We start from the raw sequence: 24,317 nt of genomic DNA on the forward strand, positions 1-24,317 counted from the left end.
GCAGCTAGGAGCCTAGTAGTCAGTCAAGGTTACCTCATCAAATTCACTCTCGCCCAGTGTTTCACTTTGATTCCAATTTGTTTTGTTGGAACTGAAGAAGTCAGAGCCTAAATGATAAAAATCATCTATGCACACACACAGCGCCATAACCAATCCTTCCCATGCATTAACAAGCGAAGATCGCCACATGGCGTCGTCGTGTATATATCCACACGCACGTTCACATGCTTAGGCCACCACCGGGTGGGAAACCCTGTGCGGTCCGTCCGCTTACTTTAAATAAATGATCGCTCGTTACAGTTAAGCGCCAAAGCGCAAGACAAGCGAGAACTCCTGGTTTAAAAATATATATTTTTTTAAAGTTCCGAGATTCACACGCATGGCTGCAGGTCTAATGGAGGCTGTTAACAGTGGCTCTTAAGGCGGCCGAGTATTAACACACTTACAGTCCTTTTTTAATAGAGAGACTACTTTTGGCTATCCATAAAGGCACAATGACAAAAAGAAGTAGAGCCGTGTGTGTGTGTGTGTGTGTGTGTGTGTGTGTGTGTGTGTGTGTGTGTGTGTTTGTGTGTGTGTGTAAGGAGGGTTTCTGTGGGATTTTATACTTACACTTTTTACTTTGCGCTTTGCAGCGCTGCCGCATCCTCCACCTTGTACTTTCATATATCACCTTAACAGCTCCACAAAGGGCTCTCAGATGTCATCTGTGTTTCCGGAGCATTATAAAGATAGCGGGCCGATATTCCCAGCAGAGTCGCGCTACTGTAATATATGACCGCCGCAGCTTTTGCAGTGGACCCCGGTGTCATTACCACCGCTCAAAACAATGGACCGCAACGGAAACGTCCAAATAGTACTGTTCACGGTGACATTGGTTTAAATTCATGGCTTTTTTTCTCAAGGAGACTTGCTGATGAGATCACCGTGACACAAGGTCACATCCACATGCCCTCTGCAACTGATTAATATTCATGTTTTATGTTGCTTTAACTCTCCAGTAATAATTTCTCCTGCGTCACCGCCTCTCACTCCACGTCTCTCTTCCTCCTCCGTCTCAGGGCGATGTGACCTTTTCTTGTGCCGAGCAAGTTTCCGTCGCCGTGACGTTTCCCGGCCCCCAGAGCTTCCTCCAGTTGCCGGGGGCAATGGCATCCGCTTCGGCGGGCGTGTCCGTGGGGTTTCAGTTCAGGACGTGGAACGAGGCGGGGCTTCTGCTCACCTTTGACCTCCCTCAGGAAGGGGGAGTGGTCTGGCTGTACCTGAGTGAGGCCAGACTCCAGCTACAGATCCACAAGGATGGCAAGGCCCTGCTGGAGCTCAGTGCAGGTCAGTCCAACAACGTGTAAAATAGATTCTTCTCTTTGGCCCGCATGTCTAAAAGGTAAATACGAACAATACTAAATCACAACAGGTAACTTCTAACTGAGACATACAAAACATATATGCCAGAATCTGTTTGGTTTTTATAAATTTGGATTACTAACCGGGGAAAGTGTGCAGTCTCAAATTTTGTGTGGTCCTGCTCCTCCATCCTTTGTTTTACTATGTTGCATGAAGTTGCATTTTTTTTTCCTAAAACAGAAAACCAGGGGTGAGGTATTATTATTGCTACCTCAGCTTTTTTCATCATCAATACACCTAACAATACATTTCTTTCATAATCAATTAATTGTACAGAGAAATTCCCATCAGACATATTCAAATTGCTTTTACCATCATCTGACCTACAGATGGAGTCTGGGGAATTAATGAAACTGCCATGTGGGGGCCAATAGGGGATCAACAACAAATGTTTGCTCCAGGGCCCCCAGGAGATTAACACGTCCATGTGAACTGTAAAGCATAACGTTTATTCATTGTTTCTACTTTATCAATAATAATATATTTGATATTGAATCGACTTCAGGTTCGGCTCTGAACGATGGTCAGTGGCATTCCGTGGATTTGACCAGCGGGCGAGGGCGTCTGTCCGTCGCTGTAGACGAAGGGGGAGGAGGCGTCGCTCATGCCAGCCCCTCATTTCCTGTCAGCGCCAGGCATCAACTCTTCTTTGGTGGTAAGACCAGAAAATGTAATGTATCAATATCAGTTATTATACTGTAGAAGTTGCTGACTGCTAGGCTATAGTATATTATAATTTTCATATTCATTCCCCTCATTAATATATAAAACTCTGTATTCCTGTCTGTCATGTCTGGTTTTTATTTAATTACACGTTCCTTTTGTTTTGATCCTGATCCTGACCCTAAAATGCAGCTGCCGTCTCAAGTTTTCTGTTCTATTTATTTCTTTGGGCTTTTGGGGGGATATTTGCATAACAGTGTAGTTGTAATATAATTCATCAGTCATCCAAACCGACTCCAAAAAGTGTGATTTAATTAAACTTTGTTGTCATATTTCCCCTCGGAGATGTGCGTTAACATTTGAAAGTTGCTGACATCATATTGTTTTGTACGGTAGAGTCGGTACCATCAATCCTCACCTCTACAACTGTGTGTGCACTGAGCCAGATTTAGCTCGTGGCTGTTTTGCAATCAAAGATTATCTTTCTCCTCTCCTCCTCTCATTTCCCTTTACTCCGTCCTTTTCACATGCCACTCTCTTCTCTCTCCCTTTCTCTCAACGTTTCCCACCTTCCTCTTTATTTCATTCTCCACTGGCTTCCTCGCTGTCTCCCCCCCCCCCCCCCCCTTACTTAAATTTCATCTCTTTTGTCTTCTCTCTGCTCAGCAATATTGCAGCCCAGGCATGTCCTGTAACTGCTCCAGGCTCTTTGTCATCCTGCACAAAAACACACTCACTGTATCCTGTTTCACGTCACATTGACTACAAAGACATTTGACCTATATTTGCATCATTCCAGAAGCTCGGAAAATACATAATCCACCACAAATCACAGCTCAACACGCCGTGCGGTAGAGCACATTTACTACTACATCTGTACTCCTCTTGTGTACACTATGACTGATGATAACCCCCTGCTGCAAGTTAGTTTGTTTCCAGCCATGTCCTAAACTTAAAGTGAATATAAACCATCACAGTGGGCTGTGTTCCACTTTAGGTATGATATGGGGCAGTGGCGTTGCTCAGGAGGCATTGCACTGAACCTCTAGCTGCTCCAGATGCTGCTTCATCAGTGTATGAAAGCGCTTAGAGTAGTGCTATGAAAACGTCTTCCATTTGCCTTAATAGGATTTATAACTCACAGGCAATGGACTGTGTTGGACACTGCAAGCTGCGTCATGTCTAGACAAAATTAATAGTCCTTTATGAAGCATTGGGTAAAACTAAAAAGTGTGTTACCAGCTTCTCGTACCGTAAACTGTTTGTGTTCTTCACTATCGGCTTCTCCCCGCATCTATTAGTGCTTTTTCGATCGGATCACTGCAGTCGTGTCATGTCCTGTTTTCTAACTTCTCTTTGACCTTGCTCATCCAGGTTGTCCCGCCGAGGACGACAATCGGGAGTGTAGAAACCCCTTTGACATTTTCCAGGGCTGCATGCGTCTCCTCACCGTGGACGACCAGCCAGTGGACCTGATCCTGGTGCAGCAAAGACTGCTGGGAAACTACAGCCACCTGCAGATCGACATGTGCGGCATCATCGACAGGTCAGGATCACTAAAACTAATCGTCTGCCATTAAATAAACACTTATATGTTCAGATCAACCAACAATGTATCGTAGAGCACACTATCTTGCATCTTTTCCTTCACTGTTAATTTTATTGACCACTCAAGAAGCTGCCTTTTTTTGTGGGATTTCAACCCACAAGGACTTTACATCCACTGCATCTTGAGCGCAATGGATTAACCTCTCAGCCATCCTGATGTACACCAGGCCTATAAGGGTATGCACAATACCAGGAGTGGGGATCGAACCCACGCGGACATTTGCCCATTGGATCTTAAGTCCAACGCCTTAACCCCTCGGCCATCCTGGTATAAAAAAAACCTGGTGAGGCGTCAGATCGTACTCATGAGGATGCTATCGCCAGCTGGTTTTGGCTAAAACAACTTTCTCACTTTGGGTAGTGCCATGCAGGGCTAGCAAAGACATCAAAACCTCCCTAGTGTCAAAATTATATCATATGTGAGGCCAGAGAGAAAATAAAAAACTGCTGTAAAGTGATTTTTCAAGCCAGAAGAAGGGTTGGGTATCGGAAAAGTGGTACCAAAGTACATCATCTCCTTAAAGCAAATGTTGAATACCAGGAGTGGGATTTGAACCCACGAGGACATACATCCATTGCATCTTGAGTGCAACGCCTTAACCACTCGGCCATCCTGATGCTTTTCTGCTTCTTAATATTTTCAATAATAGCCTTTTTGAGTCTGTACTCAGCATTCATACAACCACAAGAGGCGTTCATATGAACACAAATACATACACCAGAGAAGGAGGATTTGCCCTGGGTGGATTTAGTTAAAAATCTTCCTGGTTCAGCTTTTATCAGATTATTGTTCAGCAGAATCAAGTTCCTGCACAGATCTGATGACTCACAGGAACAGAGCAAGAGAAAAATCATAGCTTTCATTGTGCTTTTCCTCCCTATGAGTCTGATTAGATTTAGGCTTCATGGGGTATGAAGTTTAAAGGATGATAGAGTTATTGTCTTAGCTTCCATTTGCTTCTCCCTCCCCTGAGCAGGCTGTTACATCTGTGTTTGCGTATGTGGCCGCCTGCAAGCTTAAATCATTGAGACCTTATGCGCCCTCTAAAAACAAAAAGTAAACTTGAGAGAAACATTTGAAGAAAATCTCCTTTGTTTCATGTATTTCCTGAAGGCTCATCTCATGAAGAATCGCAGTCTGTCAACATCAAAACTTTCTAAGAGCACCTAAGAAAGGGAGGAGAGAGATGTGTCATCACTTCCAACCTAACTAAATGCCTGCCAGGGTGAATCAAAAGGCCTTGAATTAGATGATTGATTGGTTGGATGGATTTTCTTGCACCTTACTGAGCCAGCATTGGCGAAAATGTTAAAAGACTGATAAGACATCTGCCGCCACTCACTTGCAATCACTTGCAGTTAGCACTTGGAATTATGGCTTTGGCCAAATTAACAAACTATGTTAAGGACTTTACATCCATTGCATCTTAACCACTCAGCCATTCTGAGGTATGTCCCTTTGACCATACACCTCCACACAGCTCAGAGCCTGGTGGAACACCAAGCCTGCTAAAGTAAGCATGCAATACCAGGAGTGGGGTTCGAACCCACGTGGGCATTTGCCCATTGGGTTTTAAGTCCAACGCCTTAACCTCTCGGCCATCCTGGTATAATTTACTCATCGATATGTCGACTCAACCGTAGCTAATTGCTCTCGTCAGTGCGACAGGTTCCTCGTCGACAGCTCATCAAAGTCAGACAGACGCAGCTGAAGCCATACACTGTTTATTACATCACTGACGCTGAATTTGATTACGTCGACCCTCCGCCTGCCTATAACCTACTCACACATACGCAAACACAAAAATGAAGGAAACATAAGAACGGAGGAGTGCGGTGATGTGAATTTGAAGTGAAAGGTAAGTGCAAGGCTCAGGCTTACTCAAAGACTGAAGCAGTGTAGAGATGTACAGAGGTTAAAGTCACACGGTCGCAGGCTGACGAGCTGCTGAGTCATGGCTCTTATCTCAATAAAGGGGGAAGGCTGCGGATTCTGTGAAGTCATCAAAGTTCGTTTTTCTCTTCAATATCACTGCTTGGGTTCGGGCAAAACACACACTCATGCACTGTCACACGCAGGTAAACGTGCTCATTGAAACGTACAGACAGAAGAAGAAAACACTGAGGAAGTGGAGTCACACGTGCATCTGACAGCTTGGTTAAATGTGAGCAGGTAAATTTGAAAGCTTGTTCTCCATTTATTTCATAGACATTTTCCCTCGGTATCGTTCTGACTCTCACATCCAGTATCCTCCGCATATAGATGACCTATATGCATATACGTAATAAATATATACAATTATGAAACATCTCGGTTATAATGTCACAGTCCGCTGATTTCATTTTCAATGTCAAAAGAATGTTTCACTATGTTTTCATTATCGACATACCGCCATCTCTCATTCCCCCCCTCCTTTAAACAGTGCTGATGTCATGATAGTCACAGCAGCACGATGTTTATCTATAAACGCACACCGAGGTTCAGTGAAGTCTCCTGGGAGCTGGGTTCACTTGAATAAAACTTCTTCAAACAGCCTGGCAGACCCGAGGATCTGCTGCCGAGCAGAGGAGTGAGGAGGAGACTCTAAAACTTTTTCCTTTTTATGTTAAAATGAAAGGAAAAACCTGAGAGTGAGAAATCTGCGAAGTATTGAAATAATTCCTTTGGTCTTTCTGAGGGAGGGACAAAGGTTTTCTCAAGATGTCATCTTTCAAATTTACCACCGATTTTCTTCTTCTTCCTCTTCCTTTTTTTTTTTCTTGAACCAACAACCTCACACGACTTTATTTAAATATCAATATCTCTGCTATATTTAAGCCTCCTGGAGGCCATGAAATCTGGGTCTGGTTAAAAGGTTTTCACCTCCTTGATATAATGACAATAATGATGATATTTTATTCACGCGCACACGGTCAAGACCAAAACAGCGAAACATTGATCATTCACACGTCAAACAAAAAGATTTGAAGAGTGATTTAAAAGAAGCAAATGAGTTTGCGCACCTAATCAGCTAACTGAAAAATGCAATTTTTTGGGGTTTGTGTGCGTGTGGCGAGTCGTTCTGTGGGAAGAGCGTCGAGGATCACAGGGCGCGAGTAAACCTATGATGTAAGAAGGAGCAAGGACATACAAGTAATTAGTAAAAATTTTGAATCAATTCTCCCCTCGCCTTACAAGCAGCCAGCGATTGTAGAGTTGCAAGTGTTGGAGTGATGTAATTCTGGCAGCCGAGTTTCTAACAAGCCGAGGACGGGAGACGGCCTTTGGGCCTAACCTTAACCCTAACACGGGGAATCACAATGATCCCGACGTGACAAGAACAATTTCAATATTCTTGTCTGTGTAATCGCAATATCTGTGCATTCCTTTTTAAAAACTGTACATATCATGTTAACATTGTTTATATTGTTGTTCCCCATTGTAGGACTGTCGTATCGTGTCGTGTCGTATCGTATCGTAACGTACCGTATCGTATCTTAACATATGGTATGGTATGGTATGGTATGGTATGTTATGGTATGGTATGGTATCGTATCTTAACATATGGTATGGTATGGTATGGTATGTTATCGTATCGTATATTAACGTATGGTATGGTATCTTAACGTATGGTATGGTATGTTATCGTATGGTATCGTATCTTAACGTATGGTATCGTATTGTATCGTATCTTAACGTATGGTATGGTATGGTATGGTATCGTATCTTAACGTATGGTATCGTATTGTATCGTATGTTAACGTATGGTATGGTATGGTATGGTATGGTATCTTAACGTATGGTATCGTATCGTATCTTAACGTATGGTACCGTATCGTATCTTAACGTATCGTATCTTCATGTATCGTATCGTACCGTATCGTATCTTAACGTATCGTATCTTCATGTATCGTATCGTACCGTATCGTATCTTAACGTATCGTATCGTATCTTCATGTATCTTAACGTATCGTATCTTCATGTATCGTATCGTACCGTATCGTATCTTAACGTATCGTATCTTCATGTATCGTATCGTACCGTATCGTATCTTAACGTATCGTATCTTCATGTATCGTATCGTATCGTATCGTATCGTACCGTACCGTATCGTATCGTATTGTATCATATCCGACCTAATCCTTAACTATATTTTCAATCTTCCAGACGTTAACTTGAAGAAAGTTTTTCTTGTCATTTGTCATCTGTGTAAGTTCGTTGGCAGCAGGTGAAGCAGAATTGATCAGAATCAAAACTTCATACTGCCATGACTACGATCTTTCTCTCTCCCTCCCTCTCCCTCTCTTTCCCTCTCTCTCCGTCTCTCTTTCTCTCTCTGTCTCTCCCTCAGGTGTTCTCCCAGTCACTGTGAACATGGCGGCCTCTGCAGTCAGTCCTGGACCGTCTTCCACTGTAACTGCTCCGACAGCGGCTACAGCGGAGCGACCTGCCACAGCCGTAAGTCGCAGTGTCACAGACACCGCCACAAAAACATGGGAACGATATGGCGGAGAGAGAGACGGGGGGGGGGTGATGAGACAAATGAGGAATGAGGCAACGTGTCACACTGAATAATGGAGGGAGATGCTGTATAATTCCTGCATAATTCAAAGCCAGAGGCGGTGACAACGGAGAACGATGTGATAAAATGAGATAAGATTAAATCTGCTTTTTTCCACAGTCCCATTAAAACTCATTAAGACATTAAGCCCTTTAAACAAAAAGAAAGGACGTCAAGGTTACTTGTGAGGAATAGTTCAAGCAGCCGCTCAACGTGCCTCTTTCACATTGAGTAAAACGTTAAAAAGGAATCACAGAAACGAGACGAGACTACAGCTGCCTGTTGTTCCTATGATTAAAATGTGGGATAATTGTGTCTTTATTCATGTTTGGGGTCCAACACTTTTGGCTTTTACATTCTCAAATAGTGGAGATTGTTTTTTAATCAGCCTGTTGACTCTCCTGAAAAGAAAAAACTCAAACATTTTTGACATGTTACTGTAGAAAACTCACATGTGGCAGTAATAAAATGAGTTAGTGGGACTCTTGAAAAGTCATTGTCGCTGTTCTCAGAAACGCCTGAGTCAAAATGTCTGCTGCAATGATTTCTAATTGGTCATTCGCATGAGATTATTGAATAAATTTCCAATTGTTAGTTTCACCTCCAAATAAAGGAGTTTAGATAATGGGATTAAACCGGCCCATATCTTAGACACACTCTTCTCTGTCATCCATCGCAGATAAATCCATAAATCTGTTCAGAAATCAGAGAAAGTATTTCTTTAGTCGTCTCGAACTCGCCTCAGTTTGAGCTTTCCTCATTGTCGAAGCAAGACAGAGATACTGCACTGCAAAAATAAACTGCTAATAGCCCATTCAGCATTTATTTTTTTTGAATGGTACCAATTTGCCAAAATCTGTAGATCTTAAAGTTAAAGGATGTTTATTTACCAAATAGAATTAAGGTAGAAAAATATAGCAGCAACAAAAACTATCAATATATATATATATATAAAACAGGCAGCTGTATATAATCATATATATATATATATATATATATATATATATATATATATATATATATATATATATATATATATATATATATATATATATAAAATGGGATATATATATATATATTTATATACGTACATATGTATTTTACATTATTAAAAATCAATCACATTAATTTATATTTCTGGAAACTCTTCCTTATTTATTATCTTTGTGACGGAGATAAGAACAAGACCCAGGCTGTAATAAACCAGAACCAATCCTTTAAATAAACCCGCCGCTTGGAGCTGTATTTAATATCTGCACATCCTCTCTCTCCGTCTCTCTCTCTCGCTCTGTGGTGCAGGAGGTTACTGTATGTTTTTAATCTGTTTGTGTACCTGAGCGATACGATGGAGGTCAACGAGTCTGCGAAGGAACTCGCCACAGGCGGGAGGTAAATGAACGAGTGAGCTGAGATAACGGTTTTTACCGAGATCGAATCGCTCTGTGGCGGTTTTCCCTTCGCGGACAAAAAGAAATTCCTGGAGACTCCGCACACTTCACCTCCGCTACCGCTCTCGGTTTTTATTGGCTTGTGCGAGAGAGAGAGAGAGAGAGAGAGAGAGAGAGAGAGAGAGAGAGAGAGAGAAAAACAACCTGTTCCTCTAAACCGCACTGAGGCGATGTGGCGAATTAAAGGCCTTTTGGCTGTGGAGGAGACGAGAGATAAAACAGGTGAGCGTGAGTGTGGGAAGCCTGAGATATGGAAGTGCTGGTGTGTGTGTGTGTGTGTGTGTGTGTGTGTGTGTGTGTGTGTGTGTGTGTGACTGGAGGACGAGGACGAAGAAGAGGTGGGGCTGATAAAGGCCTTAGTATTTGTATTCCCATCGTCCCCAGCTGCACTGATCTTGACTTTATGTGACGCTGCTGTGAAAACAAAAACCTCCGATGATTTTCCCTCTCTCTGGTTATGATCCAGTGGTGACACAGTGACAGTTTGTGTGATCCATGTGTTAATATATAATATATACGACGGCGTGACTCATCTCATTATTTTTTCCCCCCTCCCCTCGCAGCCGTGTACGAACAGTCCTGCGAGGCGTACAAGCACAACGGCGACACGTCGGGACACTTCTACATCGACGTGGACGGCAGCGGACCGATCGGGCCGCAGCTGGTCTACTGCAACATGACAGGTGACGCGTCGCCCTCACACCGCCGCTCTCCGTCGCCATCGCCCAACGTGCCGCCTGATCAGCGTCCGCTTAATTGTAAATGAGGGCGCTCTGATCCGCCTTGTCCTCCATCTCTTTTTTCCCTTTTCTTCTCTTCCCCCGCCGCTCCCCCGTCCCTCGTACCTTCTGTCTCAATGTGTCACGTCATTTGTTATGATCATATCGATGTGAATTATGACTCACATCTTCTTTTCTCTGTCTTACCGCCTCATGTAATTTTTGTGTGTAGTGCAGGTATTCTTTTGTGTGTGTGTGTGTGCGCGAGATAACTCAACAACGCACGGACTGATATTCACCAAACTCGGCTGGAATATTACTCGGGAGTTTACCTCCGGATGATTAACTCTTGGATCTGATCGGTCGACAAAGGTCAAGGTCACAAACATGTGCTCCGAAAGACACATTTCCCAAGATATACCCACAAATGATAGAGAGGCAAACTGAGGCTTAGATTGATCAGGAAGTTATTCCCCATCATATCCCCCGTGTCTCTGCATCACATAGGACCATAGCCACGACCTGAAGTTCAAATAGAAAAACTGTTTATGACATCATGACTTCATCGCGATGTAACTGTGACGTCAGAAAATGACGTCATATAGCGCAGTGTTGCATTAACTTTTACAATTAATGAGATTAGAGACACCATCTGCTTCTTATGTAGATCAATCCGTCATTCGTCTGTGATTTATGCAAGTGTAATATTCATTAATACCAGCTGTTTATTCCCGCCAGAGGAGATCACGTGGATGGTGATCCAGCACAACAACACGGAGCTGACCAGAGTCCGACCCGCTCCGGGTGTGAACCGGCATCTGGTCCACTTCGACTACTCCTCCCGCGAGGAGCAACTGTCGGCCATCACCGGCCAATCACAGCACTGCGAGCAGGAGCTGTCCTACCACTGCAGGAAGTCCCGCCTCCTGAACACCCCAGGTGAGGCCTGTTTTGCATATCCAGGACAGATTTGTGGGACACGTCCTCCTTTATCTGAGTAAGTATCGGGGGGGTTCTAGTTATGGGACGGCTCACCTGGAACCGCTAAGAACTAGCGATGTTCCGATACCTGTGCCGAAAATGCCGAATTGGGCATCGTCGGGTACTGATTTGCTACCAGGTCGTGTAAAGTAGTTTCACCCAGGTAAAAACTAAATTCTTCTTCACTGCTCTAAAAGTAGTGAAGTTATTTTTGGTGTTTTTTCACAGATTTATTTATTTGTGATCTTTTTCAGTTATGACTCAAACTAGATTAAAAAAAAGGAGTTTATTCTCTGTATGTATCTGTTTGTCAACGGGGTTTAACCTGAGCCAGGCCAAACAACAATGATAGCAATCATCCCTTCCACACAGGGTTGGTAGCAAACAGCCGTTAAAATGCGTTATTTCAATTTTATCTTTAAACTCTTTATTTCATTTTTGAATGTGAAGTCTGTTGGCTTCACGTCTGCGCTCTTGTACTCTCTCTGCCAAAAGAGATCAGCACAGCCAGTGAATGAGTTTTTTAAATTTCACACTGTTTTCTTTCATTGTGTTGTCAGTCACTCTCTCGGAAAAACATGAGCAGAATAAAAAGCTTTCTGATGTAATTGTTTATCACTGGGGAACTTAAATCCTTCATTCCGATGGTGTCAAAGTTAGATTTGATTAAATTCTCTGTTTGTAATTATGCTTTAATAAATCTCACTCTTTAAAAAATTCTTATCTGACGTTAATCCTATTAATCTTTTAATCTCCTGTTAATCTCAGAAAAAGCCCTCCGGCATTCCGTTCCTTCCCTTTTCCCTCATTACCCTTCAAGTGCCCACTGAAACAAGAGAGTACTGTAAACAAGACCGTGTGCTCAATCGACTCGTTGGGTTAGGTAAGAGTTAACCAAAGTCCGGTGAGGCAGATTTTCTTCAGAGGTTTGTTTTTCTCTCAGAAAGAACAAAAGTCATCACGATCTGTGTCTCGAACTCTCACGAGCAGTTCAGACGAAATCGATTGTTCGGGATTTGTTTCATGGTTCCTCCTTTTGGAGCGACGGTTCAGCCGGATGAGTGTTTTCTTCGTTTCCCCGTTAGACTTTTTTATTCAATGGACACAGAGGTGGCGAGTGTTTGGTAAAGGGTGGTCAACATTTTGATCAACAACTTGCATTGGTTTTATCTCGGTTGCAGTAAATCTAGAAAACACTTGTACGTATGCAGATAGATAGATAAATAGATAGAGATGTAGAGATTGAGAAATGTAGACGTTGAAAGATATAGTTATAAATCAGATATATTATTTTTACATTTATTTAGCTGAAGATAGAGATAGAGATACAGAGAGATATATAAAGAGTGTTTAGAGTGATAAAGGTATAATCTATCTAGAGATATAGATGTATAGATATAGAGATACAGAGATATATAAGATCGATCTATCAAGATAAGGATACAGATTTTATATATATATATATACATAGATATATAGATATATACAGAGATAGATACAGAGATGATTAGACAGCTTGAGAGATAGAGATTTGTCTATCTAGATAAAGTTATATAGAGATATTTAGAGACAGAGATTAAGAGGTAAATATATAGATCTATCTATCTAGATAGAGACACACAGATATTTAGTGATATTGAGATGTAGGGACAGAGCTTGAGAGGTAGAGATATAGATCTATCTATCTTGATAGAGATACAGAGATATATAAAGAGAGATTTTCAGAGATAGAGATCTATATGGATAGATATATAGATGATAGAAATCGATCTAGACAGAGATAGAGATACAGAGATAATTAGAAATATTGAGAGATAAAGAACTATCTATCTAGATAGAGATATATATAGAGAGAGATTTAGTGAGATAGAGATTGAGAGGTAGAGATATAGATCTATATATCTAGATAGAGATACAGACAGATATATAGAGAGATTTAGCGAGATAGAGATTGAAGGTCGTAGAGATTCCAGGTCATAGTTTTCCACAAGGGTGTTGGCTCTTTAAATCTCTCTCTCTCTCTCTCTATGTATTGGGTGTTGAATCAAGAGCAACTGGACCAAGTCCAGTCATATATAGAGAGATATTGACATATATAGACTTATCATGTAAAGACTATTTGAGAGAGCTGCGAAGAGGGGGTTGTTATAAAATGATGGATGAAAATGGCGGAAGTGGCAGAAAAGTTGGAATGGGTAAAGAAATAGAATTTCCATTATAAACTCTCAGCTGCTCCCTGGGAAAATAAAGAGGCGCTGACTCAGCGGAGACCTTTCCAATCACCTTCTCTCCGTCTCCTCCACCTCAGCACGTGAAATACATTTTTCACTACATAATATCATCGCAACTCCACCCAGAATAATGTACTCAGTGTTAGGGGGCGGGAGCTGGAAGACACCCCTCTGCTTCAAACACTGGATTCGTTTTTCCATAGTTTCTCGCAACGCAGTTCTTCCTAAAGCCCAAGTTGGCACTCAGTCAAGATTCTGCAGGTCTGTAATAGTTTGTCTCACTACGAAAGGACTATATATATTTACATATATATGAAAGGATTTGAATCCGTCCTCACTCTTTTGTTTCTCTGCTGTTCTGTTTTTCTCTTCTATACCTTCGTACCATTTCCAGTCCAGCGAGCCGCTGTGCGCTCACGACCTCAAAGATGCAACAGCCACGATCGATGCGGCCTCGTTACCCCGTCATCGCTTTTGAGGAGAAAACAACAAAACTAAACAAAAAAGATGCAGAGAAAAAACTGGCAAACTTTTTGCCCGAAGGAATACGACATTTAATAAACCAGAGAGAGCTGATGGTGTGCGGTTTGTGCCACTTTGATTTGGCGGACTTTCTTCGCCCTCCATATGAGGTCAAGTCTGGGTCTTTTGGGCTCATCTCTACAGGAAATAATTGGATGGCGTCTCGTGACAGGACACACTGCGTGAAACTAACACTCTCCCTGTGCTCAAAGTATACTGTACGTAAGGAAAGGAATAAGTTGTGTTACCAGATGTAGTTCAGTTCTCATCATGTGGTATTTGTGTTACGTCCATGCACGGGCGTAGCACTGGGGGGGGAGAAAGGGGACAGACTACCCAGTTTAGATTAATTATGTGGCATAAATAGAAAAAATTGGCTGAATACATTGGTTGAGAAACTGAACTATATATTTCGAAAAATAGTGGAGGTTCTGTGAGGGCCCTCAGTCAAATATCAGTCAAGTGTGCAACACAGAATCAGACGAGAAGGGACGACTCCACCGAGACGGACGCTCGGATACAGGAACTATTATCAGGATTCATTGTAAACCACAGCAGGGCCACACGTCAACTTCTACTACCTGAATACAGCAGGCGTAAGCGAGCTAGTTACAATTAGAACACACACACGGAATGATGAATTAATCAGCATCATAGGTGCGGGGGGGGGGGGGGGCCCCCGCAGAGACTGCTTATGTGTAGGCCCCAGAATTTGGTGGGACGCCCCTGCCTCCATGTGGCGCTTCACAAACTCTGTGCATTTTCTTTGTCGGTGTCGGTTTCTTCTTAAATGGCGTCTTCCCTTTTCGTGTGTGTGTTTCAGAGGGCTCTCCGTTCAGCTGGTGGCTCAGCGGTCCCGGCGCCGGTCGTCTCCAGACTTACTGGGGCGGCGCTCAGCCCGGCAGCCGGCAGTGCGCCTGCGGCCTGCGGGGCGACTGCGTTGACCCGCAGCACTACTGCAACTGTGACGCCGACCGCCCCGACTGGTACTGCACTCATAAACTTCCATAACCAAGCGCCGATGCAATTTTACTCTCTGCCACATTTTTTATTTAGGTACATTGGTCATTGTACTTTGATGCTGCGGCGAAAAAGTGCTTAACTCACAACACGGTACGTACATGAGAGAGCTGCTGCTCCGACTCTGTGGTGATTTCCGTGGATGTTGTTGGTGGTTCTGTTAATTATATGAATAATTATGCAGCAGCAGCAGCAGAGGAACGTCCTCTTTCATCCTCTGCTTTCTCACTTTTTTTTTCCTCAATTTCTTTTTTATTATTCAGCCGCAGAGCATCCATAGAAAATAAATGAAACCTTTATGTCTGTAACGGCAGCTTGTTTTCTTTTTTATGAGCGAGTATTACAGTTAAACCCGGTGGTTTTATATTAAAAATGCAAAAGTGCGGATGAACACGAGGGATGAAATACGGTAATGAAGTGCAGCAGCAACAGACCTGTGATGAATGTTGAACTGATCAGATTTATATTAGAAAACTCATCGTATGAATTCATTTCAAAATCAGGATGAATATAACGTGGACTCTCAAATCATCACTTTCTGAAAGGAAACATTTTCTACGATATGTTGTACAGGAAAAACACTTCTTGTCATGTCCTGCTGCCTCACCTCCCTCCTCTCCGGGTCCAAAGTGTCGAGTGCTGACACTGTTTTTACAAAACCATTCATTAGACTCTTTCACGTTGCTGCCAAAAGACGCCTCCCCCCCCCCCCCCCCCCCCCCTCTCCTGACAACAAGATTGATATGAGGAATCTGACGAACAGCGCTGTGGATGGACCACGCTGCTCGCTCAGCTGTCTGTCTCGTCCGTGGGAGCCACTTTTTGGAAAAACGCCTGTCACGGAAATTGAGCGAGACGAGAGCGCCGAGTGTCGGCATGGACACTGATACGATCTGACGTGGCCATTAAAACGTCTTCTTCCCTGAGAAATTGTCTGTGAAGCCGCACGGGGGCTGTGCCAATGTTGGGGGGGGGGGAAGAATAAAACTACGGATGGGAGATTTCAGCATCAATTTTTGTTCAAGCTCCAAATATTTTCATGGCGAAGAACGTGAAGTATAATGTTACCGGAAGCGAAAGCCCAGGAGGGAAATTATTTTAAAAAAAAGAAACGGTCACGGTTAGATCCCGGACGGAATTTACCTGATTATCAGCATTTTTATCAGTTGTCAATCGAACAAAAAGTTGTTCATACTAATACCGACTTTTCTCTTCTTGTCTTCCTTTTTCTCACCCCTCAATCCTCCACTCCTACTTATCCTCATATTCCTCCTCCTCCTCTTCCTCACCTTCCGCCTCATCTTCGTCTGCCTTGTCTTTGTATCTTTCGTTTTCTGAATCTCTACCCCTCCTCCATCTTATCCCTTCTTCCTCCCTCATCCCCTTCATCTCGCCCCGTCCTCCTCCTCTGCTCTTCCCCTTCCCCTCATCCTCCTCTCAACTTGAACTTATTTCATGTTCAACTCTTTCTTTTCCCTCCATCCTTCACTTCCTTCTCTTCTTCTCCTCCCCCCCTCTCTCTCTCTTTATTACCACTTTCTACACCTCATCCTTCTTTTTCCTTATCTCCATCATCTCATCTCCCTCTCCTACCACCTTTCTCATTCCTTTTCTTCTCTGCTTCCTAATTATTCTCCTTCTCCTTAATCTCCCTTTTTTTGTTTTATCTCTATTCTTTCCTCCTCCATCCCGTCGTCACCTCCTGCGTGTTACCGTTCATCTTTCCTCTCGGCCTCCTCTCTGCATCCTCCTGTGTTTCCTCCACTTCCTCTACCGTTTTGCTTCTTTCACTCTTCATCTTCCTTGTAACCTCTTTCCTGTTGTTCTCACTCTTCGTCTTTACCTCCACTCTCTTCCTCTTCCTCCTCCTCCTCCTCCTCCTCCTCCTCCTCCTCCTCCTGCAGGGCTGCAGACTCGGGCCTGCTCACCCACAAGGAGAGCCTCCCCGTCAGGTCCCTGGTGCTGGGTGACATCCAGAGGCCGGGGTCAGAGGCCGCCTACAGGGTGGGGCCGCTCCGTTGCCACGGAGACAGTAAGTCCGCCCCTGGTCGCCTGGTTACACTCGACGGAGAGTCGAGATAAATCTCGTCACCTCTTCCTTCTTCACTCTTCTGTTTTGTCCGACTGACAAATGTGTAATAACTCGATTAATTATCTCAAGGTCTGTTGTTGAAATGAAGATGTAGGATTATGCTCTTAATATTTTATTCCACCTGTGATAAATGAATCCCTCTGGGTACTGAACCTCCACATCCAGAAGCTTATTATCATGACCGGAACTGTTGCTAATAAGTACTCTCCTCTCATCGAATGCATTACAAAGTCATGCTTTTCCTTCTTTCAATTAATTGTAATTAAAGCCGTTTACATTCACAAAGGAAAATAGATGGATAAATAAAGGTTTGTCCTGATTAGTCAGACAAGACCCTGTAACAGGAATCATACCCTGGTGTAAACTCATTAGCCCGAACAAGTCGGCTCATTTGTTCCCTGCGTGATTCCCATTTTAAAAGCTGTCGACTGTGTCCTTCAGAGAACTTCTGGAACGCCGCGTTTTTCGACAAGGAGACGTCGTACCTCCACTTCCCCACCTTCCACGGGGAGCTGAGCGCCGACATCTCCTTCCTGTTCAAGACCACGGCCTCGTCCGGCGTGTTCCTGGAAAACCTGGGCATCAAGGACTTCATCCGCATCGAGCTGAGGTGTAAGTAGGACGCCCGAGGAGGGGGGGGGGGGGGGGGGGGGGGGGGGGATCTCATTGTGTCAAAGTCTTAATTCGGTATCTGTGTTAAAGCCCCACATAACCCAGAGGTCCCAGACGTAATCTGTGTGAATCTACCCTGCAGGCACAATGTCGTTTGCTTGTAGGCTGGTGGAATCCAGTTGTCCGCATCCTTCCGACAATCAGACGCTGATTGAGCAAAAGAGGATTGAGATTTGTCTTCGCCGGAAGTTGTGCCAGTGTCCACGTATCTTTTGGTCGTGTAGCAAATGCAAAACAAAGACTGGACCTACCGCGATGCGTGGATAAGATTCTTTTTCACGCACTTCAAATGAACTGAGTCGTCATTGTGCGAATGTTTGTAATTGCTCAGCAAATAAGAAGAATACACAAAAATAAAAAAGTTGCCAACCTCGTGGAAACCGACATCTAAAACAAAGTGATTCACAGGATACTTTTCATTTCCTTGAACCAACGTGAAAGTTTCACTCTTTGCTTGAAAAGTTTGCTGCAAAAGTCGATCTAAAAAAGTGGTCAGAAGTTTATGTTTGCGTCCGTCTCCGCGAAGCTACGTCGCTGAGACTGGGAACAGAAAGATCCGCTTCTCTTCGTCGGCTTCTTCTTCGTTTTATTTGAACTCTGTCGCTTGTTCTCGCCACCGTCCACGGTCTGTGTCGCTTAGAACAGGCGAGCGACAACCCGGAGGGTATTATTTTACTTTATGGCCGACCGCATCATTGTGACTGTGCAGGTCCACTTTTACAACCCCCCCTTTGCTGTGGTGTCCTTTTAAAAAATGAGGCATAAATACCCCCCCAGGGGATGTTCTTCACTGTGCCGGGCCATTTTTCGTATTAAAATCAGTTGCCTCTTGGAGCTCAACGAGCCTGTTTTTACCGATTTAGCCCAAGTTCCGTTTGCTATTGTTGTGCTTCACTTTGCCCGTAGATGAGATTTGAAGACACACACACACACACACACACAGTGAATGTGGTGCACCGACCGCCTCCCTCCTCGGGGGAAATCACAGTCAGCGCGGCCGCTCCAGCCCTGAACGCCGCTGCTCCGCCGGCAGCCGCCCCACAGCGCTCATGCAGCTCCGCAGCCGGTCCCTGAAAAACAATCCATAGAAACACAGTTACTGTATAGTCGGATTCGCTCCTTGATGTTTGCTTTGTTCTAATCTTGTTTTCTCCCAGAGAAACACGTCCTCGCCATCCAAAAGGCGAGAGGGGAGGGTTTGATTCGGAAAAAAACGTCTCCTCTTGTAACGAACGCGGAAGACGCTTAAAGTGTCGGCGGCGGCTGTGCGGCTCCTCCGCGTCCCACCAGAGCTCAGCGACATCACGATCTGTACTTGTGCCTATTGTACCATTGTGGGCAGTTATGTTGATCGACCGAGCTTAATTGCTCACTGCTCCCAGCCGGTTTCCATGAACACTTCCTCAACTGATCTTGTTTTTCGCGACCTGCCTTGTCCGGTCTCGATCAAACTGAACTTAGCAGTGTGAAAACACTCCTTTGGATGGTTCGGACAGAAGAGCAAGAAGTGTGAAAATGAGCGCCTGGGGAGAGGGAAGGGGAGGAAATATTTCATTCCGTTTTTTTCCCACCGAACTAGAAATGCAGAAGTGTATCGGTTATTTTCTGAGAGGATGAGAGAGAGGACATGGAAGAGGCTTCCCGCCGAATTGATGAAATCACGCCGACGTCAAGTGAAGGGGAAACGCAGCCCGCGTGAGTGATGGCGACAGGGCGTTGGTTTTGTCATGTAAAGTTCTTATGTGCGCTCGCAAACATTGTAACGTGAAACCAAAACTACTCGGGTGAAATGTTACCGATGTCACAAAAACACGAGCGTCGGTTGGGACCAAACCAAATACAGCTATGGAACTAATTAATACTAAACCTTGACTAGTAGCTGCACGGTGGCGTAGTGGTTTATTGTATAGATTTTTTATTTATATAGAAGGTTCTGGGTTCGAATCCCGGTTCAAACCGACAAGGGTGTGAATATGAGAGTGAATGGTTGTCCGTCTCTGTATGTGGCCCTGCGATAGGCTGGCCACCTGTCCAGGGTGAACCCCGCCTCTCGCCCAATGTTAGCTGGGATTGGCTCCACTGACCCTTAAATGGATAAAGCGGTAGATGATGGACTAAACTAGTAAATCTGGATTTGTAGATGGAGCCACATGTGCAGTATGTTTGAAAGTGACGTAGTCGGGACATCCAGATGTGAAGGTCTTTAAATCAAACCAACACACTTTCAAATGGATTTCTCTTTAAAGAAAGAACCTCTGTAAAGTTGTCAGTCAGTCATACTGAATGAAAATGATTAAAAAGTTAGAACTTTGCTTCAAGTCTCTAGATGACTTTGTAGAAACCAACTTTTCTTCTTCAAACCTCGCGTTCATTTATGTCAAAAATACCCTAAACTGTGTTTTCACCTTGCGGCCTCCTTTTGTCTCGCAAACGCTTTGCTCCACAACCTTCTCGCCTGACTCCGCCTTCCTCTCGCCAGCCTCCGCCCAGGTGGTGTTCTCCTTCGACGTGGGCGACGGGCCGCTGGAGGTCCGCGTGGAGTCGAGCGCGCCGCTGGACGACGGCCGGTGGCACCGGGTGCGGGCCGAGCGCAACGTGAAGGAGGCGTCGCTCCGGCTGGACGAGCTCCCCGCCGCCGCGCGGCAGGCGCCCGCCGACGGACACTTCCACCTGCAGCTCAACAGCCAGCTGTTCATTGGTGAGGAGGAAGCGCATCCGTGACGCGTCGGCCCTCCTTGGTAACAGTGTGTTGGCCCGGGGTCCTCTGTATCTCCCCCCCCACACACACACACACACACTACGTCAGTGTTCTCACACAGTGTCGTCTTTGTTCTCCAGAGAACCAGTCGCTCGGTGTTCGCAGCTCCTCCTGAGATCAGCAGCTTGATTATCGATTTTTTATTTTTCTTATTTCCTCAGTCGCAGTCGTTGAAAAGAAACTCTCTGCCTCCCACTTCAATTCGCATTGGATGCCTCTGTATGAAACGCCGCACTGTCCCGAGCCGCTCGCGGTTCCCTTAGCCGTTAAATAGCTCATCTGCGTAGGAGCTCATTTAGCCATCTGTTCTTCCTCCGAGGCGTAAAATTATTTATGGATCTGTTCGACCTTACAGAGACATGAAATTCTTTAGTTTACAGTTCTGTTGTTAGAAGTGTAGCGTTCACTTCACTGCGGTCGTTTGTGTGGCTGTGGTCAGGTCACGCGCAGAGGAGCAGAATGAGGACGGGGAAAAAATGTGAGATTATCTGCAAACTGGATTTAAGTTCACCAGACTTGATTGGCCAGAACGAAGGAAAAAAACTTTTGATCTCATCGAATCTTTCATGATGTGAATGTCCAACCTGACAAAGACCGAGGCGTAAATACTGTACGAGCACAACACAACTGCTGTTTGGTCACGTCCCAGTTCGTGATCAAACTGAAATATTACCCGCAATAATCACTTACAACATAACCCTCCAGACACAGTGTTCATGAGTGAAATCTTTTTGAAAGTTCCATCATTTGAAAAAAAAAAAAATCTAGGATATTTGACTGTATACATGTATGTATGTGTATATATGTATATGTATATACAAGCTGCATCATCAATAGACTCAACCGTCCAGACAAATTGAGCATGTAGGGAACTAAAAGGTGAGTTTTCACATCTTTTAAATGTTAAACAACCCATAGACACATTTCCATTTTCTTTTCTCTACCTTTTTCATTTATACTCCTAAAAATCAACCGACTGGGTTTTTTGATTATATTTTATATATTATTTTTCTTCCATCCAAATCCTGTTGTCTGGACGTGAAAGGCCCTGAGTCTGCTCATCTCGCCTTCGGCATAGCCTCTTGGATTTTCGGATGCAAGTCTGGGCTGAGGTCGAATTGTCAAATTGGCTTAGGAAGTTTCCTAAATCTTGACGTGACCCGGAAGTATTTGGTCAGCAGCCACGGCGAGAGCTGTTCGGATTCTCTAAATGCACAGGTGACAAGCTTCAATGCTTCCTTTCCTATCTCCTCTAGCGTAGGATACACTGGAGCTTCCTCTGTGAGAATAAGGAGAAACAGACGCCCCCACAATTCATTGCGGCAGCGATATTCGACGTGACGCGCCATGAACGGACGTAAACGATTCAATCTGAAGTAGAAGAAGAAGAAGAGTATGAATATGACCCAGAAGAGACGTCATCGTGTCAGTTAGTGTTTCATATGAATCATAACATGTGATGTCACACGGTGGTAAAACACTGAAACATGCTGATGGAGCCGCTGTCGAGTCGGATTCTCTGTCCTATCAGTCCTCCTCGACACCTTTCCTTGACCTCGTGACGTCTGCCACTGAGGTCAAGGAACAGTAGATGGGAAGGACATACTTCGACCTCACCCCTGACCTCCTCTTTACAATCCTGCAGAGAGAGCGAGAGAGAGACAAACATTCCTAAAACTGCTGTCGGCTTCATGCTGCCGTCTGCTCGGCACCGCTGGATGTGAGAGTGCTGAGTCGATTACTTTTGATTACATTCAATAGATAAACATGGGAGCAGTGATTTTATATACTGTATATATATATATTTATATATAGCATGTGTGGGATTTCTTGCAGCGAGAGCCTTTAAATAATCTGTAAATGAAGTTATTCATTAACAGTCACGCTGCACCTCCGTTCATCTCGGCTTCGTCGGCTTCGACCTCTGCAAGTCTCTGTTCTGTATTATCCTCCGACTCCGTGTGCGCACATGAGCAAATAATGAAAAATCCATCACTTATAATCAGGTTCTTATCATTCTGTAAATATTCTGTGTGTCACTTCATATCAGTAAATAACAGCGTCGAGGGAAAACAAACCGACCGGGGCCACGGTGAATATTGATTGGATGAATGTGTTTATCCGATAATCCGCTCGTGAGTAGCCGGCAGGTCACGACCATCAGACTGAACCCGTATATGTGTGTTTACCTTTTGAATTATCGTAACAGGGTCATACTGTATATTAGAAAATAATTCTTAATAACCCTGGTTTTGCTTGAATAAACCAATTTGTAATTTAATTGCAAATAGGAGCTCCAATGAATATTTAGACAAACCTGTGCGGGGCAAAAAAAAAAGATCCTGTATTTTGCAGTAAGTTGTCAAAAAAGTAGCAATGCTACGATTTGATATCTCTTCATTACAAGCATAATATAAATGTACTAATTTAATATAATTAGTTTTTATAGATTTCGGTATTTTGTTTTTTCTCACTGGTTTGAAGTCGGTGGGGCTATTACAGAGGAATATCACCTCTGTAATAATGCAGATGAAGCCCATTCCTCTTAAAATCCATAAAACAACATCTGAAAATAATCTGTGCCACATTTCGAAATGATAAAGTGAATCAGGGCAAAGTTACAGTCTTTAGTATTGACAGAAGTGTTTTAATGAAGACGGGTGAGCATCTGTCCCTCCATAAACGATCTTTGTAGTGAGACGGAATGCCGTCAGACCTTCGAACAGACTCAACATAAAGTACAGAGGCGTGTATCCCAGCAGCGCATTGGTCAATCCAGGTGAATGACACGTCTACAGAACCGTCAGAGCCAATAGAATCGACGGGCAGCATCAGAATCCCTCCCACGGACACCAGTCGCTACCTTTGATTGGCGAACCCACTGTGACATCTTTTTCCCCCGACGCCATTTGTCATGCGACTTCCGCCTGTGTGGTCGAAAGTAGGACGGACCAGGAGGATTAACATTTTGAATTGACAAGCGGTCTTTGTGCAAAGCTAACGGAATCAGATTTACGGATCAACACACAAACTTTTCCTGCAAATACGGTAAGACATAATTTATATATGTTGCTGTGTTGATTCGAACACTGGTCAGCGGCTGGTGAGCTGAATGTTTGTCTGAGAGTTATAGAGGAAGGAGAGCGTTGGAATCTGCGGAGGCTTCGCGTTAGCATGAGATGAAGCTTGTGCTGTTAGCACGATATGTAGCTTGTGTTGTTAGCATGAGATGTAGCTTGTGCTGTTAGCACGATGTGTAGCTATTGTTGTTAGCATGAGATGTAGCATGTGTTGTTAGCATGATATGTAGCTTGTGTTGTTAGCACGATATGTAGCTTGTGTTGTTAGCACGAGATGTAGCCTGTGTTGTTAGCATGATATGTAGCTTGTGTTGTTAGCATGGTATGTAGCCTGTGTTGTTAGCACGATATGTAGCTTGTGTTGTTAGCACGATATGTAGCCCGGTTGTTAGCATGTCGGTAGCAGCAGCTATCGAGTCTGACATCGGTAATATATTATCATGTAAAGATGTCGTGTTTTATGTGATATGCTGACTTGGTTGCTCGGTGTTTTAATTGTGTTGGGTGTCGGTGAAGAGGGTCGACGTCGGCGCAAAGTCGAGCGTCTCCCCGTTCTGTGCAGATACCAAATGGCTTCA

The 24,317-nt window shown here is 44.0% G+C and overlaps 1 protein-coding gene and 3 non-coding genes across 11 annotated transcripts in view; 1 reads left to right on the forward strand and 3 right to left on the reverse strand.

Annotated features, from left to right (window-relative positions):
• Positions 1–24,317, forward strand: part of LOC118310582 (contactin-associated protein-like 4) — a 93,765-nt gene that overhangs the window by 51,734 nt on the left and 17,714 nt on the right. For all 8 annotated transcript variants that reach the window (XR_007030775.1, XR_007030774.1, XM_047332174.1 and 5 more), the window contains exons 9-18: positions 1,062–1,329; positions 1,910–2,059; positions 3,442–3,613; positions 8,007–8,113; positions 10,228–10,347; positions 11,122–11,322; positions 14,941–15,103; positions 17,042–17,169; positions 17,671–17,841; positions 20,381–20,599. Coding sequence is in view for 6 of the 8 variants with exons in the window: in XM_047332174.1 (XP_047188130.1) it covers positions 1,062–1,329; positions 1,910–2,059; positions 3,442–3,613; positions 8,007–8,113; positions 10,228–10,347; positions 11,122–11,322; positions 14,941–15,103; positions 17,042–17,169; positions 17,671–17,841; positions 20,381–20,599 (1,699 nt within the window). In the remaining 2 variants the exon portion in view is untranslated. The remainder of the gene's footprint in view (positions 1–1,061; positions 1,330–1,909; positions 2,060–3,441; positions 3,614–8,006; positions 8,114–10,227; positions 10,348–11,121; positions 11,323–14,940; positions 15,104–17,041; positions 17,170–17,670; positions 17,842–20,380; positions 20,600–24,317) is intronic.
• On the reverse strand, positions 3,863–3,945 carry trnal-uaa. Its single transcript has one exon. It is a non-coding gene; the product is annotated as a tRNA-Leu (tRNA).
• Positions 4,211–4,293, reverse strand: trnal-caa. The gene has a single exon. It is a non-coding gene; the product is annotated as a tRNA-Leu (tRNA).
• On the reverse strand, positions 5,202–5,284 carry trnal-uaa. The gene has a single exon. It is a non-coding gene; the product is annotated as a tRNA-Leu (tRNA).

Source organism: Scophthalmus maximus, chromosome 5 (genome assembly GCF_022379125.1).
Source record: "Scophthalmus maximus strain ysfricsl-2021 chromosome 5, ASM2237912v1, whole genome shotgun sequence".
NCBI classification, from domain to species: Eukaryota; Metazoa; Chordata; class Actinopteri; order Pleuronectiformes; family Scophthalmidae; genus Scophthalmus; species Scophthalmus maximus.